At 40.6% G+C, this 17,891-nt stretch overlaps 1 protein-coding gene across 1 annotated transcript in view; it reads right to left on the bottom strand.

Moving 5' to 3' along the window:
- The window catches only part of cog5 (component of oligomeric golgi complex 5), a 99,914-nt gene extending 82,322 nt beyond the window's left edge, over window positions 1-17,592 (bottom strand). Inside the window, exons 1-6 of the mRNA XM_078235486.1 lie at window positions 17,486-17,592; window positions 14,872-15,011; window positions 13,678-13,735; window positions 9,493-9,547; window positions 8,344-8,413; window positions 48-168 (exon numbers count right to left, since the gene is read on the bottom strand). Of these exons, the coding sequence (XP_078091612.1) occupies window positions 48-168; window positions 8,344-8,413; window positions 9,493-9,547; window positions 13,678-13,735; window positions 14,872-15,011; window positions 17,486-17,543 (502 nt within the window). The 5' untranslated portion in view covers window positions 17,544-17,592. The remainder of the gene's footprint in view (window positions 1-47; window positions 169-8,343; window positions 8,414-9,492; window positions 9,548-13,677; window positions 13,736-14,871; window positions 15,012-17,485) is intronic.
- Window positions 17,593-17,891: the final 299 nt, after the last annotated feature.

Here is a 17,891-nt window from a genome sequence, read left to right on the forward strand (position 1 = left end):
AATGTTTTAGATAAGCAACAAGTAACATTTTGGGTTTATTTACTTACCCAATTCATTGAGACTCTGAGCAGCTTTCGTGATTTCTCTGCTTCCTCCCTGTAGTTGGACTTGGAGCCGTTTACTTAGGTACAAAATACGAATTATCCTTCGAAGTAAATCACAAGCTGCCTGAATAAAATTCAAGGATATCGATTTGCTGAAAGTTTTGGAAGCATTTTATCCTTGTAAATTCCATTTTTATGAAGTTAATAAATTTTCTTAAATTTATAAAAGTTCAAACGGCATTCCTTATTTTAATCTTAAGTACATAGAACATTAATATCATGTGTGCTTTTTTGTTAAAAATGCAAGTTTTAAACTTGGCTGTCATTCTGGATTCCAATAATCAAGTTCCCAAATTTTACATCAGAAAATTTAAATTAAGTAAACCTTGGAATGAGAAAACCCTTTTGACTCATCATGCCACTTACTTCTGCAATTAATGCATGAACACCTCAATCATAGACCTGTCTCACAACCCACATCATGAATCTCAATGTTCTTTTCCTAACTAGCAAGTAAATCAAGAGATAACACCTCAAAAACTCTCAATTCTCTTTTCCAACAGTTCAGAGTAAGGCTATTTGACCACAGATATGTAAATCCTTCCCAAAGTAAAAAAACAATATAATCTTCTCTCTGACATTTGATTATTTGCCCACCCATATACCAATGGTTGGTTTGATTATCAGTAGCTGCAGACCAAGCATAAATATCTTTGAATGACTTGGTACAATACTTTTCATCAAGTTAAAATGGTCTAACTTTGACTGAAACAATATTATTTGCAACATTACATTTGCTTGAACACCAAGTTTAAGACAAATAATGCATGCTGTCTTCTCATTTTTCAAACATTGAAGTGATAGGCTTTTAAAATTGCAAAGGTTACTCAAAACACTATTAAAATGAAATGGTCAAGCAATACTTTCAGTTCAATCACAATCAAACAAGGAAACTTGGTATTCTAACTAGGATATCCTTTATGTCTTGAATTTACTTTTGACTAAAATGTTTAAGGTTGAAGCCTTTAAATTGAACATTGGAACCTCAACAGAAAAAAACTAAAAGATCATTCCCACAGTCTTCAAAGGGATTACAGGGTGTAATGGGTTGCTGATCAAAATGTTCGGCTCTTAAGGTACATTGATTATCTAAGTAGAAATAACATCGTAAACCAACCAAGACAGTATTGGAATAATTAAGTATGTAAGTAACAAAAAGCATGGAAGTGGGGTTCAGCAGAAGATGAGAAGGAGGATTTAATAATAGGAAACGAGGAAATGGCCGAGGCCTTGAACAAGCTTTTTGTGTCGGTCTTCACAGTGGAGGACACAAATAGCTTACCAATAATTGACGGTCGTGGGACTGTAGGGGGGTGAGGATCTTAAAAAGATCACTATTACTAAAGAGGTCGTGCAGGGTAGGCTAATGGGATGAAAGGTAGACAAGTCCCCTGGTCCGGATGGAATGCATCCCAGGGTACTAAAAGAAACGGCAGAAGAAATAGCAAATGAATTAGTTGTAATTTATCAAAATTCACTGGACTCTGGGGAGGTGACAGCTGATTGGAAAACAGCTAATGTAACGCCACTGTTTAAAAAACGAGGTAGACAAAAGGCAGGTAACTACAGGCCAGTTAGCTTAATATCCGTAGTTGGGAAAATGCTGGAATCTATCATTAAGGAAGGAATAGCAGGACACCTGGAAAAGAATGGTTCAATCAAGCAGACGCAGCATGGATTCATGAAGGGAAAATCATGCTTGACTAATTTACTGGAATTTTTTGAGGATATAACGAGTGCGGTTGACAGAGGGGAACCGGTGGATGTGGTGTATTTAGATCTCCAGAAGGCATTCGATAAGGTGCCTCACAAAAGGTTGCTGCATAAGATAAAGGTACACGGAGTTGGGGGTAAAGTGTTAGCGTGGATTGAGGATTGGCTATCTAACAGAAAGCAGAGAGTCGGAATAAATGGGTGCTTTTCCGATTGGCAATTAGTGACTAGTGGCGTGCCGCAGGGATTGGTGCTGGGGCCTCAACTATTTACCATATACAGACGATCTGGAGGAAGGACCAAGTGTAGGGTAACAAAGTTTGCAGATGACACAAAGATGAGTGGGAAAGCAAATTGCGTGGAGGGCACAGAGAGTCTGCAGAGAGATTTGGATAGGCTAAGTGAGTGGGCAAGGATCTGGCAGATGGAGTATAACATTGGTAAGTGTGAGGTTATCCACTTTGGAAGGAATAATAGTAAAATGGACTATTATTTAAACGGTGAAAAATTACAACATGCTACTATGCAGAGGGACCTGGGGGTCCTTGTGCATGAATCACAAAAACTCAGTTTGCAGGTGCAGCAGGTAATCAAGAAGGCAAATGGAATGTTGGCCTTTATCGTGAGAGGGATGGAGTATAAAAGGGAGGTCATGCTGCAACTGTACAGGGTACTGGTGAGGCCTCACCTAGAGTACTGTGTACAATTTTGGTCCCCTTATTTAAGAAAGGATATATTAGCTTTGGAGGGGGTACAGAGAAGGTTCATCAGGTTGATTCCGAAGATGAGGGGGTTAGCTTATTAGGAGAGGTTGAGTAGACTGGGCCTGTACTCATTGGAGTTTAGAAGGTTGAGGGGAGATCTTATAGAGACATATAAGATAATGAAGGGGCTAGACAGGGTAGAAGCAGCGAGGTTATTTCCACTTACAATGAAAACAAGAACTAGGGGGCATAGCCTCAAAATACGGGGGAGTCAATTTAGAACAGGGTTGAGGAGGAACTTCTTCTCTCAGAGGGTAGTGAATCTTTGGAATTCTCTGCCCAATGAAGCAGAGTTAAATGTGTTTAAGTCACAGGTAGATAGATTTTTAACCATTAAGGGAATTAAGGGTTATGGGGAGCAGGCGGGTAAGTGGAACTGAACCCACTGTCAGATCAGCCATGATCTTATTGAACGGCGGAGCAGGCTTGAGGGGCTAGATGGCCTACTCCTGCCCCTATTTCTTATGTTCTTATAAGGTGGGGGTGGGTGGAAGCAGACAGTTAGGGAATAAGGGTTTGAAAATTCAGTTTACGATTGAATACCTACAGTCTGGTTCAACACACACAACTGATTGAGAGGGAGATGGCAAAAATATGATGTTTGAAGCAGAGGCCAAAGAAGATGGCATTCATTGGAAGAAATTTTGACTCAAACAAGAGCAGATGTTGGACTAACAGACTAGGAGAAAGACAATAGAGGAGTTGTGAGAATGAATGGTTGAGATGAAGTGCCAGAGTACATATGGAAGCTGACCCCAAATCTATAGTTAATGCACTCAAGTGGCAACATGTAGAAATGGAAGAGGGGAGGGCAAAGAATGCTCTCTTTGGGGAGTTAGAAGATAACAATGTGATGGCAAGAAGAAAAGCCATTGCTAGGGGTATTCTGGCACGGGTAAGACTGGGACCACCCATGAGCAGTTCCAACATTACTGAACACCGCCCCGCCCAGCCAGATCAACATCCTGGGGTTCCCAGTGACCAGAAACTTAATTGGACCAGTGATATAGATACTGTGATTACAAGAGCAGGTCAGAGGCTGGGAATTCTGAGTAATTCACCTCCTGACTCCCCAAAACCTGTCTACAACTACATGGCAGTAGTCAGGAGTGTTTTGTAACACCATCAATTGCAAGTTCCCCTCCAAGTCATGTATCATTGTAACACGGAACTAGATCACCGTTTATTCATTATTGCGGTGTCATAATCCTGCAATTACCTACACCAGATGAACTGCAGCTGTTCAAGAAAATGGGTCACCGCCACATTCTCAAGGGCAATTAAGAACAGGCAATAAGTACTAGCCTTGCCAGCAACACCCACATCCCATGAAAGATTTTTTTAAATGACTTAACAGCCTTGCTGAAATTAGTGCATCTGAACTGGGATGTAAATAATAGGTTGTTGTCTATTTGAATTGTCAGCAATTTTGTAACTTGCTTTACCAAAGCTATTTTTTTTTAATGAGTTTCCAGATGCATGGCGATATCACAGAAATGAGTCTAGCCAAAAGGGGACAGAAGCCCCTGAGAAAATGTCACTAAGCTGTTTTGATACTTATCAAATTGACCTTATAACCCCTTCCCTTTTTCAGCAGCGTAAGAAATACATCTCTTGGGTGGAGCCGTCAGTTCAGATTCTTTGGCCTCAACAGAAGTACCCGCATCCAGCATGCACCTCCCAAACTTTACTGCCTTTGGCAATAAGAGCCAAACAATAATGCTTTGTAGGAGTATGTGGGTTGCTTCGCATTGCATTACAAATAGTCTTGTAGTAAATTATAGTAAATCTGCCAAAAGATTTCCAATCCACAAGGTTGTTATAATAGAAAATGCACAATCAATTTAGCCTATTATTTGTTTAGAAGTAGAATAATAGAATGGTTGCAGCACAGGAGTAGAGTTAATTATAGGCCAAAAAGGTAAGCCTTCCCTCTCCCACCCAGAACCACAATAGGGCTCCTCTTTCCTCTGCTTCCACCCCACAAACCTCCACATTCAACAGATCATCCTCTGCCATTTCTGCCACCTACTGTGTGATGTCATCACCAAATATATCTTCCCTTCCGCTGGCATTCCAAACTAACCGTTCCCCGTGTGACACCCTGGTCCACTCCACACACATTTCCAGGTTAAACATATTAAGATTTACATGTACTTCTTCAATTTAGCTTAATGTATTTGCTGCTCACAACACAGTCTGCTCTGCCTTAGAGGGACCAAACACAGACTGGATGACTGTTTTGCACAACATCTCCGTTCAGTTCACAAGCACAACCCCAAGTTTCCAGTGGCCTCGTTTCTCCACTTTCTCTCATGCTGACCTCTCTGTCCTTGGCCTACTTCAGTGATCCAATGAAGCTCAATACAAGCTTGATGAATAGCACCTCATCTTTCGATTGGGTACTTTACAGCCTTCCAGATTCAGTACTGAGTTCAACAATTTCAGACCCTAATAACTGCCCCCTTTTGTTTTGGTCTTGCTAATTTTTTTGGCTTTTGCATTCGAGAGAGATGGTGGCAAAGTGGTCATGTTACTGGACTAGTATCCAGAGGCCCAGGCTAATGCCACGAGGAACAGGTTCAGATCCCACCACAGCAGCTGGAGGAATTTGCAATCAATTAATACTCTGGAATTAAAAGCTAGTCTCAGTAATGGTGACGATGAAACTATTATCGAGGGAAGGAAATCTGTTTTTAACACGGCAAGGTGGCAGAGTGCTTAGCATTGCTGCCTGCCTCACATTGTCAGGGGCCTGGGTTCAATTCCAGCCTTGGGTGACTGTGTGGAGTTTACACGTTCTTCCCGTGTCTGCATGGGTTTCCTCCGGGTGCTCTGGCTTCGTCCCACAATCCAAAGCTGTGCAGGTTAGGTGGATTGGCCATGATAAATTGCCCTTTAGTGTCAGGGGGATTAGCACGATAAATACATGGGGTTACTGAGATAGGGCCTGGGTGAGATTGTTGTCGGTGCAGACTCAATGAGCTGAATAGCCTCCTCCTGCACTGTAGGGATTCTATGATTATTCTGCCATTCACACTTCCTCTAGACACATTTAATTTGTCCGATTAAGGATCAACAAGGTCATCTATGTGTGGATCCACAAGAGATGGGTGAGATCCTAAATGAATATTTCTCATCAGTATTCACTGTTGAGAAAAGCATGGATGTTTGGGAACTTGGGGAAATAAATAGTGATGTCTTGAGGAGTGTACACATTATAGAGAAGGAGGTGCTGGAAGTCTTAAAGTGCATCAAGGTAGATAAATCTCCGGGATCTGATGAAGTATCCCAGGACATTGTGGGAGGCTAGGGAGGAAATTGCGGTTCCCCTAGCAGAGATATTTGAATCATCGATTGTCACAGGTGAGGTGCCTGAAGATTGGAGGGTGGCAAATGTTGTGCCTTTATTTAAGAAGGTCTGCAGGGAAAAGCCTGGGAACTACAGGCCGGTGAGCCTCACATCTGTAGTGGGTAAGTTGTTGGAAGGTATTTTGAGAGACAGGATCTACAGGCATTTAGAGACGCAAGGACTGATTAGGGACAGTCAGCATGGCTTTGTGAGTGGAAAATCATGTCTCACAAATTTGATTGAGTTGTTTGAAGGGGTAACCAAGAAGATATATGAGGGCAGTGCAGTTGATGCTGTCTACATGGACTTTAGCAAGTTCTTTGACGAGGTACCACATGATAGGTTGTTTCATAAGGTTAAATCTCACAGGATCCAGGGTGAGGTGGCCAAATGAATACAAAATTGGCTTGACAACAGAAGACAGAGGGTGGTGGTAGAAGGTTGTTTTTCAAACTGGAGTCCTGTGACCAGCGGTGTGCCTCAGGGATCGGTGCTGGGTTCAGTTACTTGTCATTATTTATTAATGATCTGGATGAGAACATAGGAGGCATGGTTAGTAAGTGTACAGATGACACCAAGATTGGTGGCATAGTGGACAGTGAAGAGAGGTTATCTAGCATTGCAATGGGATCTTGATCAATTGGGCCAGTGGGCTGACGAATGGCAGGTGGAATTTAATTTAGATAAATGCGAGGTGATGCATTTTGGTAGATCAAACCAGGGCAGGACTTACTCAGTTAATGGTAGGGCATTGGGGAGAGTTATAGAACAAAGAGATCCAGGGGTACAGGTTCATAGCTCCTTGAAAGTGAAGTCACAGGTGGACAGAGTGGTGAAGAAGGCATTTGGCATGCTTGATTTCATTAGTCAGAACATTGAAAACAGGAGTTGAGACGTCTTGTTGGAGTTGTACAAGACATCGGTAAGGCCACACACGGAATAGGGTGTACAGTCCTGGTCACCCTATTATAGAAAGGATATTATTAAATTAGGAAGAGTGCAGAAAAGATTTACTAAGATGCTACCGGGACTTGATGATTTGAGTTATAGGGAGAGGCTGGGTAGACTGGGACTTTTTTCTCTGGAGCGTAGGAGGCTTAGGGGTGATCTTATAGTGGCCTATAAAATAATGAGAGGCATAGATCAGCTAGACAGTCAATATCTTTTCCCAAAGGTAGGGGAGTCTAAAATTAGAGGCCATTGGTTTAAGGTGAGAGGAGAGAGATACAAAAGTGTCCAGACGGGCAATTTTTTCACAGAGGGTGGTGAGTGTCTGGAACAAACTGCCAGAGGTAGTAGTAGAAGCGGGTACAATTTTGTCTTTTACAAAGTGTTTAGACAGTTACATGGGTAAGATGAGTATAAAGGGATATGGGCCAAACATGGGCAATTGGGACTAGCTTAGGGGTTTTTTAAAAAATGGGCGGCATGGATTAGTTGGGCCGAAGGACCTGTTTCCATGCTGTAAACCGCTATGACTCTATGACCACTCCCTTTGACTGTGAGTCACCAACTCATTTGTCATTTAATGTCTCTAGTCTTCATTCCTATCAGAGACTTCTCTTCTGTTCTTTTTCCACTCTCATCCATTTCACCAGCTTAAAACCTATTACGTTTTTAAACTTTTCCCAGCTCGGAGGGAAGATTATTAACCTGAAACATTAACTCTGTTTCTCTCTCCACAGATGATGCCTGGCCTGCTGAGTATTTCCAACATTTACTGCTTTAATGCATCCTTCCACTCCTTGGTATCACGCACTCTATGATCTGCACTGCATCACCGTGTTCAATATCCCATCATCTAAATGCTATTCACACTTAAAAGTGGCGTTGATTTTCCTTTTGAGAAATGTAATTGCGTAAATTTATCAGAATCTGGCATGGTCTTTTTCAATTTCATAGTTAGGCATTTCAAGACCATTCATGTGGTATGTATATTGTATCAATTTTCATCTGTCACTGTACTGGCCACATATATATTTTACCCAACTTATTCAATTATTTTTCACCGTCTCCTCCATTTCCACTCCCTCTTCTAATATAGTATCATGAGCAAAATTAGCCACTTTCTGTTGAGTTTCAGAATCTAGGTAATTTGCACTCAGACATTTAATTACATTAAAAAGTGTTAAACAAGTTGTTGTTATTGGGTGCAACTACAAACAGTAGTGACCCAAACACAAAACCCATTCACTTTTCCACTCACTGAACATAACTGAGTATTCATTGTTTTCTACCCGTGAGCCAATTTCTTATCCGTTCTGAGGATTTACCCTGAAACCTGCAGTTCTGAGTACAACTTACAAACTGTTCTCAGAACTTCGTTAACCTGGAGGGAAGAGAAATCTAAAACCCGAGGTTTATATAAAACTATAACTCTTATGTACAGGTGTGTATTAATAAAGTGTACCTGTAATCTGGCCAACTGCGCAGTGCGAGCAACAATCTTGTTATATGGGTCAACAATTTTTCCTCTGATCCTGTTGGAGAGAGAAAAAAAAGAGCTGCCAAACAAGCAAATGATCAGGTTCACAGAGTTTTGTGCAGATCTGAGAATTATACATTAAGAGCTTGTTATATTCCAGAAGCTTATGCTCCAAGTATTCGAAAAAAGATTTGATTCTATAGAGTGCAGGAAACAGAGCAAGATATGGCCATTCAGACCTTTTGGCCTCTTCCACCATTCGTTGGGCCGCATTTTGCAGTGACATTAATGGCGACGCATTCAACATTCGCCATGGCTGGATGTTGGAGAGGCCCCACAACTTCTACAGTAAACATACTGTTGTGCACAAATTCAAAAGTTACAATGGGCCAACCAATATTAATCCCAAAGGTTCACTACTTCAAACAGCAAGTATGAAATCAGTGCAAATCTGGTTTAAAGGCTCACTAATTAAAAATTCATTATTTTAAAAATTTTAGACCTGTATTGCCAGGTGCTTCCTAAAAATCACCCTGTAACCTTCTACATTCCAGGGAATGCAAGCTTAGTTTATGCAATCTCTCCTCAGAATTGAATCATTGGATTGTGGCACACCATTCCATTGGTTGTAATCTCCACGATAGTGACAAAAGATGATTAATGCATACTATATGCTTTGCACACCAACCTATTAGCATCACTATGTGCATCATATTTGTCTTGGTAACCAAAACAGTATCGCATAATGAGTAGCAAATCTTCAAGCTTGTCCTTTTGAGATCCTCTAAGAATTCTGAACATTCTGGGTGTTTTTTCAATTACCTGTATTTTGATCAATTACATCTAAATCTCAAATCCATTTATCTACCATTGCTCTGTATCTATTGATAGCCTTAGCAAACAATATAATCAGATACTGTGCTGCTTCTATATGCAAATCTCATGTAATGTTTCAGAATTTTCTTACTATTTTGGTCACATGACAAAATATACAGTTTCTGATACAACACCCCTTAATGGTAAGTGCTGATGTTGGACAACTGCTTAGTGAATCACATTCAGCAAGATTTCTGGTACCATTATTTCACAGATTCAATATTTTATGAAAGTCAAAGTGCTACGGTTGCACTATACCTGTCAACAGTGCACTGTAGAGCAGCAATCCGAGTCTGCATCATCTGAAGAACACCTAAAATACATAAACATTTTCATTTATTCACAAGACATGTTGTTTTAAGTCCTATTATTTACAGAGTAAGTCATTCAACCCTTCAAGGTTATTCAATTGGATCATGGTTGATCTTTAAATCAACTCCTCTCACACACCTATACTCCATACCCTTTAATACACTTCTCTAACAAAAATGTGATGATCTCAATCTTGAAAACGTGAATCGATCCAGCATCCAAAGCTTCATGGGGGAGGCAGTTCAAAATTACAACTACCCTTTGTAGTGCTTACCAATTTCATTCTTAAATAACCTAGCTATCTGCCCATTGGTCTGGATACCACCACCAAAGGAAACAGTTTCTCTGTATTTACCTTACAGAATCCTTTTCTTCTTAAAATAACACACTTCGCTCACTCCTTAACCTTCTAAGCTGAAGGGATATTAAAGCAAGTTTAGGCAAAATGTCCTACTGTAAACCTAGCATCATTCTGATAAATACATCATTCCTGAGGTTCAGTGCCCAAGACTGAAAAGTTGTCCAAAAGGCATCCGACTAAAGCTGTGTACAGCTCAAACATCATTCCTCGCCATTTGTATTCCAACCCTCTTGGGATAACGGTCAATATTCCATTAGCATTTTTTTTATTTTTTGTACTTGTGCATTAACTTTCAGGGGTGCACATGAACACTTAAATCCCTTTGTACTGCCACAGCATCTAATCTATGACCATTAAGAAAATATTCTGATGCCTTTGATGTAAATTGGATGATCTCAACCCTATAATTCAGATGGAAAACAGGTCAAAAGAAATTCATCTGTTATTACATGGACAATAAAGCTTTGTAGTGTCCATGTTTCAGGCATTCTATATAAAATAAAATTATGAACATTTAACAAAAATGGTGCAGTGGTTATTTAATATACAGATAATTAATATTACTGAAATAGGTCATTTGATCCAAGTTTGTGCCTTTACTTCCTGCATGTGGCAACTAATCTAATTCCACAACACACCCCCATACAAGAAAATAATGTTTTTGTCAACAATCTAATTGCCTTATGAAATAAAATTATGCACTCTTTCACAACAAAATACTGTTAACTTCATTCTGTCTTCTAGGATGCTTCAGTCACCGATTAGGAAATTTACTCTACATTTATCTGTATCTACATTTGAGTGTGTAATCCTGGGACCAAGTGGAAACATTCTATTCTCTAATCATCAAAGTACACCATGAGAAGGGCACTCCACATTCAGGACTTTTGTCCTCCATCATCTTTAAATGTTAAATCATTTGGAAAATCACAATGGGATGATCTAGATATGTGGGTAGTGACTCGGAAAAGTAAAAACCATAATGTCAAAAAGAAAAGCAAATTTTAGATAAACTTAATTATTGGATTTAAATTTAATTTAGTGAGGAACCCCTGAAATATTCCTACACTGAAAAAGGAATGAACAAATTTTAAAAGTCACAAAATAGACACAGCTAAGGAATTCACTACCACCGCGTGGCTGAAAGGATTGATATAGATGCATTTAAGAGGAAGCTGGACAAGAATTTGAGGGAGAAAGTCATAGAATATTCCTTCGATAGATTTAGATGAGGAGGATAATATGGGAGGAGATTCGAGCTCATCACATCTATTCTAATGTTGTATTTCCTGCATAAGCCTGTGCACTTTAACATATCATTCTAAAGGCAATCTTGAGCATCATTCCTTGCTATTTTCTTAAATGATTTCAGAGAAAACGTTGCATGATCCCCTCACAATTAACAAACTAATAAATGGCAAATAAACAGGTTTTTTAAAAAATACAGCTCAAGAAAGAAACAATTCAAATTACTTCATTATCTGTTAAATGTGAAATTCACTCATTGTTATGGCCACATAGTTATCACAAATCACCAATGGACACAGGTCACTTTTTATTGACCAATATATCTATCTTTTGGTCACATTTGTCAGATAAGCAATCACAATGCTTAAATAAATGAGGTGTTGTTACTATGACATCAATCAAATTAACAAGGACAAACAAAACCAATTACATTTCTGCTCTCAAATTACTTGTGCTTATGAATATAAATGCAGAACCCCATTAAATAAACACGGAATCCTTTAAACTGGGCAGAAGATTGAGTGTAGCTAAATGAAATTGCCAAGGCGAAAGAAGATAGATTTCAGACTCACATCTTAATACCTGCCTTTATCCTGTTACTTTGCATGATTAAATACAAGTCTGGATGACCCTTCATCAGAATTAACCATTGAAACATTAGCTCTATTCTCTCTCCACAGATGCTGTCAGACCTGCTGAGATTTCCCAACATTTTCCGTTTTTGTTGTAGATTCCAGCATCCGCAGTAATTTGCATTTATCTTAGCCAAATAAATACTTTGGCTACCAGAACAAGCAGGCCAAAACAGGTAGGAATCCTGACTCCTCAATGTCTGTCCACCAACTACAAGGAGGAATACAATGGAATATTCTCCATATGCCTGGTAGAGCCAACACCAACACCCAAGAAGCTTGACACCATCCAGGACAAATCAGCCCCCTTGATTGCTACCCCTTTCACAAATATTCAATACCTTCACCACCGATGAAAAGCAGCAGCCACGTGCACCAGCTACAAGATGTACTGCAGGCACTCACTCACTTAGGCAGCACCTCACAAACTCACTACCATCTAGAAGGATAAGGCAGCAGATACCTGGGAATACCACCTGGAAGTTACCCTCCAATCACTCACTTGGATATATCTCGTGGTTCCGTCACTGTTGCTGGGTCAAAATCTTGGAAATCCCTCCCTAACAGCATTGTGGGTATATCTATGCCTCAGGGACTGCAGAGATTCAAGAAGGGCAGCTCATCGCCACCTTCTGAAGGCAACTCGGGATGGGCAATTAAATGTTGGCCGAGCCAGCGATGCCCATATTCCATAAATGAATTTTTTAAAGATCTTTATCTGCAAAACCATCAAAATTTGACTAGTAAACCTGATGAAACACATATGGCTATATTTTGGACAGCATTCCTTTTTTTGCACCCTCACCTTGGATCATGCCTAATTCTGGAGAACTGCTCGCTGCAATTTCTGGTTTATTGGGTTTCCTAGTTCATTGCCATTTGAGGATTCTTCCCCATTGAGGAAGGGATATCCTGACCCTTGGATCTGTACAAAGCAAGGTATGTGCTGTAGGGCCGGAATGCCAGGCAGATCGCAGCCAAGTTGGTGAGGGAAAATGGTGCATATTAGTGTCCTGCATATTCCTGTCTAGGATCCCCACACCTTCCATGTGCTGCATCTGCTAATGTTCGATGTGCTGGAGAGCAGATGGGGGCTTAACAGCTCATCTGCACCTAGTGTGCTGGCAGAATACAGCTGCCAACTCAGGTTGGAGGCACACCTGGAGATTTGATCACATGGTGTTTAAGCACATGACATTAGACCATGTGACATCAAATCGAATGACATCTGCAAATACTACTGAATTTATCTTACAGTGGTTGAGTCTTATAGAACTGAGAATCTTTAAATGGTTCTGATCCAACATTTGTGAGAAGGCCCAGAACCAGGAATCCACCAAGATGAAGGATACAGAAAATGGGAAACTATTCTCGCCATGTTCTGAAACGCCATTACCCAATCTTCCTTCCCCTACACCACTCCCTGAGCCACCAAATTCCCGGTTTCCCCCTCTCCTCAGCTTTCAAGCAGCTGCGGTTTCACAGGCTCCAAAGCCAGAGGCCTTCTCTCACACATTACCATGAGCCCTTCACTAGACTGAAAATTCCAGCTTTATCCAATGTCCATAACAGAAGACAAATCAAAGAGAAATCCACTTATACCACTTAGACCTGTGATTAAACTGCGTACACATTCAATCTCAGCAACAGATGGGTTTCATTGCCAATATGCACCAAAATAATTTTTCACTTATCACCACACACTTATGTCCCCAGTGTTTTAAGTTGTGACAGTTGAAGGCTGTCCATAGTCCATCATTTGCATGTGACCATGGTTTGAAGGTACAGATTGTGTGCGTTAGTTGGGACTGTATGAGTGTTCAATTTTTGCAGTGTCTAGTTGTACAGGTTTCACTGTATTGCAAAATTTGTTTCTATTTTAACACTTACCTTCCAGTGACTCTATCCCAGTAGCTTGAGCAAGAAGATTTTCATGTCTTGCAACAACCTGAAAAACATTGGTTTTATAAGTTAATGAACATGGTATCTTGTGCAACAGGTATTCTGTACTATATGAAACTTAAATTTAATTTAACAATCTAGTTTATAAAGATCATCCCTGGACAATGAATTAAAGTGGTGCAAATAGTAGGTTGATTTTTAAGGCAGATCATTGGGATCGCGATAGTAGCCAACACAGTGATTAGCACTGCTGCCTCACAGTGTCAAGGACCCAGTTTCCATTCCGGCCTTGCGTAACTGTCTGTGTGGAGTTTGCACATTCTCCGTGTGTCTGCATGGGTTTCCTCCAGATGCTTACGTTTCCTCCCATACTCCAAAAATGTGTAGGTTAGGTTGATTGGCCATGCTAAATTGCCCCTCAGTGTCATGGGAAATAGAAAGGTAAATAAGTGGGGATAGGTCTAGGTGGGATTGCTGCTGGGGCAGATTCAATAGGCCAAATGGCCTCCTTCTGCACTGTAGCGATTCTATAATTCTAAATATACTTATCTTTCATTGGCATAGAGCACCAGAAATTGAAAAGTAGTCATTCTCAAGCACTAACACTCACTGATTTGCATAAAACACGACCAAAATATTTTAAAATACACGACTTCCAGATTTCATCAGAAATCACCACTTAAAAATTCCTTGTGCAAGAGGAAAGAAACAAATAAATTAAAGATTGCCTAGTCTCAAGAACCAAAGTCAGCCCTGAAGAAAGGATTCAAAATCAAATCTCTTAGTGCATCTTGTTGTGCTAAGAAAATCACCCTTGGAATTTCAGAAATAAACTCATACAACAGAAACACTCTTACTCATGCACAATAAAATAAAGTAACTCCCTGCAAATTTGATGGATACAATTCCCAAAATAAGAGCACTGCAGGGACATGGAAAACAGTGAAACAGGCTCTTTACTTTTTGACACTGTTGGTCCATTCTGTTGTAGATACTTAGCATGTTTGGGTAAACCATCAGTGTTATGTAAAGCTTTGACTTTTCATGGATGAGACAAGGTTAGTTCCGCTTGATGCCAGCCAAGCCAACCACTTCAGTATAATTTCTAGGAGAGTTCATTAGCTCCTTGCTTGCTTCATAAAATTCACATATCTGGCTAGTAGCAAAACAACATTTTCTTACCTGTATATGAAGTTCTTTATCCAGTTGACTAATTCCTTGAGCAAGTTTTGCCAGTTGTTCAACTATTACTGCTTGATGAATGGATTGAGCAGTATAGGTCTTTACATCAAATTCTTCCTTCAAGAAGTCTGTATAACATTCTGAAAAAGGTTAAGGACGTTTTGTAAATATTTCGCTGAAATAACATTATATCAAATAAAAAATGTGATATTAAAGAAAAACAAGCAAATGTTAATTTTTACCAAATGTTTTATCTTTGAATTTCTTCTTCAGCACTCCAATGAACATTTATTAAATCAATCATCATTATCTAATGATAGATAACCAGTTGATCTCCTATAACAATGCTCACAGATGGGAGGTTTCAGAATTTTAATGCAGTAGCAGTTTAAAATCATAGTAAATTTGCCAATATTGCATCACACAATAAAAAATATTCCTGACAGGTACTAACGCAAGCCTCAAATATTTATTGTAATGTCATTTTACAATATTGTTTAAAAACCTGTTAAGTAAAGAACGTTAAAATAAACAAAATACTATGGATGCTGCAATCGCCTGTGCGCTCGTGCACGCAGTGGGGACGCATATGTCTGTGTTTGCATTGAGGCAATACATGTATGGGATATTTAAAAAGGAGGAGGGGTTAAGATGGAGGCGAAAGGTCAAAATCTAAAGTTGACAAATTCAACTTTGAGAGCTGCAGCGTGCCCAACCAAGGAGGTACGGAACTTTGTTTATTCTACTTTCTCCAAAGCCTCCCCTTTTCACTTTGTTATTTTACCTCCAACACTAGATTTGAAGTCTTAGATGGAACAACTTGCATTTATACAGTGCCTTTAAATAGTAAAACATTGCAAGGCAGTTCATAAGAGCATAGTCAGAAAAAAATTGATAGAGCCAGCAAGGAGATATTAGGGCAGATGAAGCTCAGTCAGAGAGGTAGATTTTAAGGGGCAGCTGAAAGGAGAACAGTTTGGAGAATCAGAACAGTGATAGACAAAATTCCAGGGCTGAGGATCTGCAAAGGATATGGTGTGGGGGAAGTGCACAAGGGGAACAGCTAGATTTGATCTTTCCTCACTTCTTTTCCCAAACCCTTTAGCATTTCCCCCTTCATATAATTGGAAAATATTTTTCTTCTTAGTGGATTTGTAATTCGCTTTCATTCTTCTAGCACTAAGGAATTCATCACTGTTAAACTCCAAAGTTCAACATCCTTGAAAGTAGTCATTTTCTGTGGAGTGAGTTTGATTTACAGTAGCTGTAAGCAGAGCATTAATACCAAAGAAATCTCCCTGCTGCAACCGTTCAAAGTTAATTTCCCTTAGGGACAGAAAAAAACTCAATGCAAACACTACTAAATTACTAAACAAAAGTCTTGAGGCTAAATTACACAAAATATTAAAATGTGATTTTCTTTCTCTTGTTTAGAGATCTTGTTGCAAATGTTGTACTTGGCTCTCATGATGTAGGTTGTTTTGATGTGTGTTGGGTAGAAACAAGGTAGAGCAACAACTCCCATGATCCACCTCTCTCAACACAACCCCATTTCAGCAATGGTTGGAAATCCCTGCATCTGACCTCCAAAAAGAAGCATTGGCCTATATAAAGAAACCATTTACAAGCATTTCTATTATTAATGACGAAGGCTACGAGTAAATATAACAAAGTGGACAGAATTACCTAACTTCGTTAAATGCTGATCACAAATATAATTTTAGCTGTGCATGCTGATCTGCTTCAAATGATGATCAAAAACACTGATGAAATTAAGCGATTATCAAATCAGTACATGATTTGCAGAAGGCTACGTTTGGACAACATTTCAAAAGTTTATTAGTGTTGCAAGTAGGCTTACATTAATACTGCAATGAAGTTACCGTGAAAATCCCCTAGTCGCCACACTCCCGGCACCTGTTCGGGTACACCGAGGGAGAATTTAGCATGGAGGAAACTGGGGAACCCGGAAAAACCCACGTATAGGGAGAGCGTGCAGACTCCACACAGACAGTGGCTCACGCCAGGAATCAAACCCAGGTCCCTGGCGCTGTGAGGCAACAGTGCCACCGAATGCTTTGGTGGGTCTTATCATTTGTCACTGCTTTTTGGAAATTTCCCATCTGTGCATGACTGCAAACGAGCTTCTGAGATAGTTCTGTGGGTTAATTCAGCCAAGCAGAACGATCTGTGGTGGTTATTTAAACTGATGAATGTCTGGCCTTCGTGTCCACAGTATCATTGACGATGCAGATTGGGTTGCAAAACTTTTCATTATGGTTGGGGGGGGGGGGGGGGGGTTCCTCTTACAATAAACTCCAACAAGGACCAATCCCATCCGATTAACACATAATCGATTCTATTTGTTTTCATTTCTCCGCTTCCTCCCTTTAATAATTCATAATGTGCACAGCAAAGTACGGTCACAAGAATGAGTGCAATCAAAAGCACTGGAGCTTGTGGAAAAGAGCAGCTGAAAAAACAGAGTAAGCTGGGGGCCTTGCTCTTTGAGGAGTTGATATGTTGGGGTGACATTGTCCACTCCCCACAACAACGTGTTTGGGTCAGCGGGTTGGGGGGGGGGGGCGGTGGTGGTGGTAAGCAGCACCCTTACCATCCAGGAGTAATTCCTTCACCGAGTCTCGCAGCCGACCACCTCCACTTCCTTCCATGTTGGCGGACTAGTGACGCTCGCGCGGGGGCCTGCTGGGTCTGTTTGACGCACGCGCGGTCACGAGAGGGTGAACCGTTGGGCCCAGTGGCGGGGCTCGCGCGGCCCCGACAGCCAATCACTGAGCTTCAAATGGGGGGGCGGGGGGGCAGCTCCGGGTGCGGTACACCAAATCACAGGTGGACTTTAGGGGCGCTCCCAGGCAGCACCACCAGCCAATCACTGCGGAGCTCAGCAAAAAGCTGACAGCCAATCACAGGTGTCGAAACCGGGGAGGCGGGTGCTGCGGGTGAAGACAGCCAATCACAGGTGGACCTGGGGGACGCTCGAGGCACCGCCAACCAATCAT

Source organism: Mustelus asterias, chromosome 19, assembly GCF_964213995.1.
Source record: "Mustelus asterias chromosome 19, sMusAst1.hap1.1, whole genome shotgun sequence".
In the NCBI taxonomy this organism is placed as follows: Eukaryota; Metazoa; Chordata; class Chondrichthyes; order Carcharhiniformes; family Triakidae; genus Mustelus; species Mustelus asterias.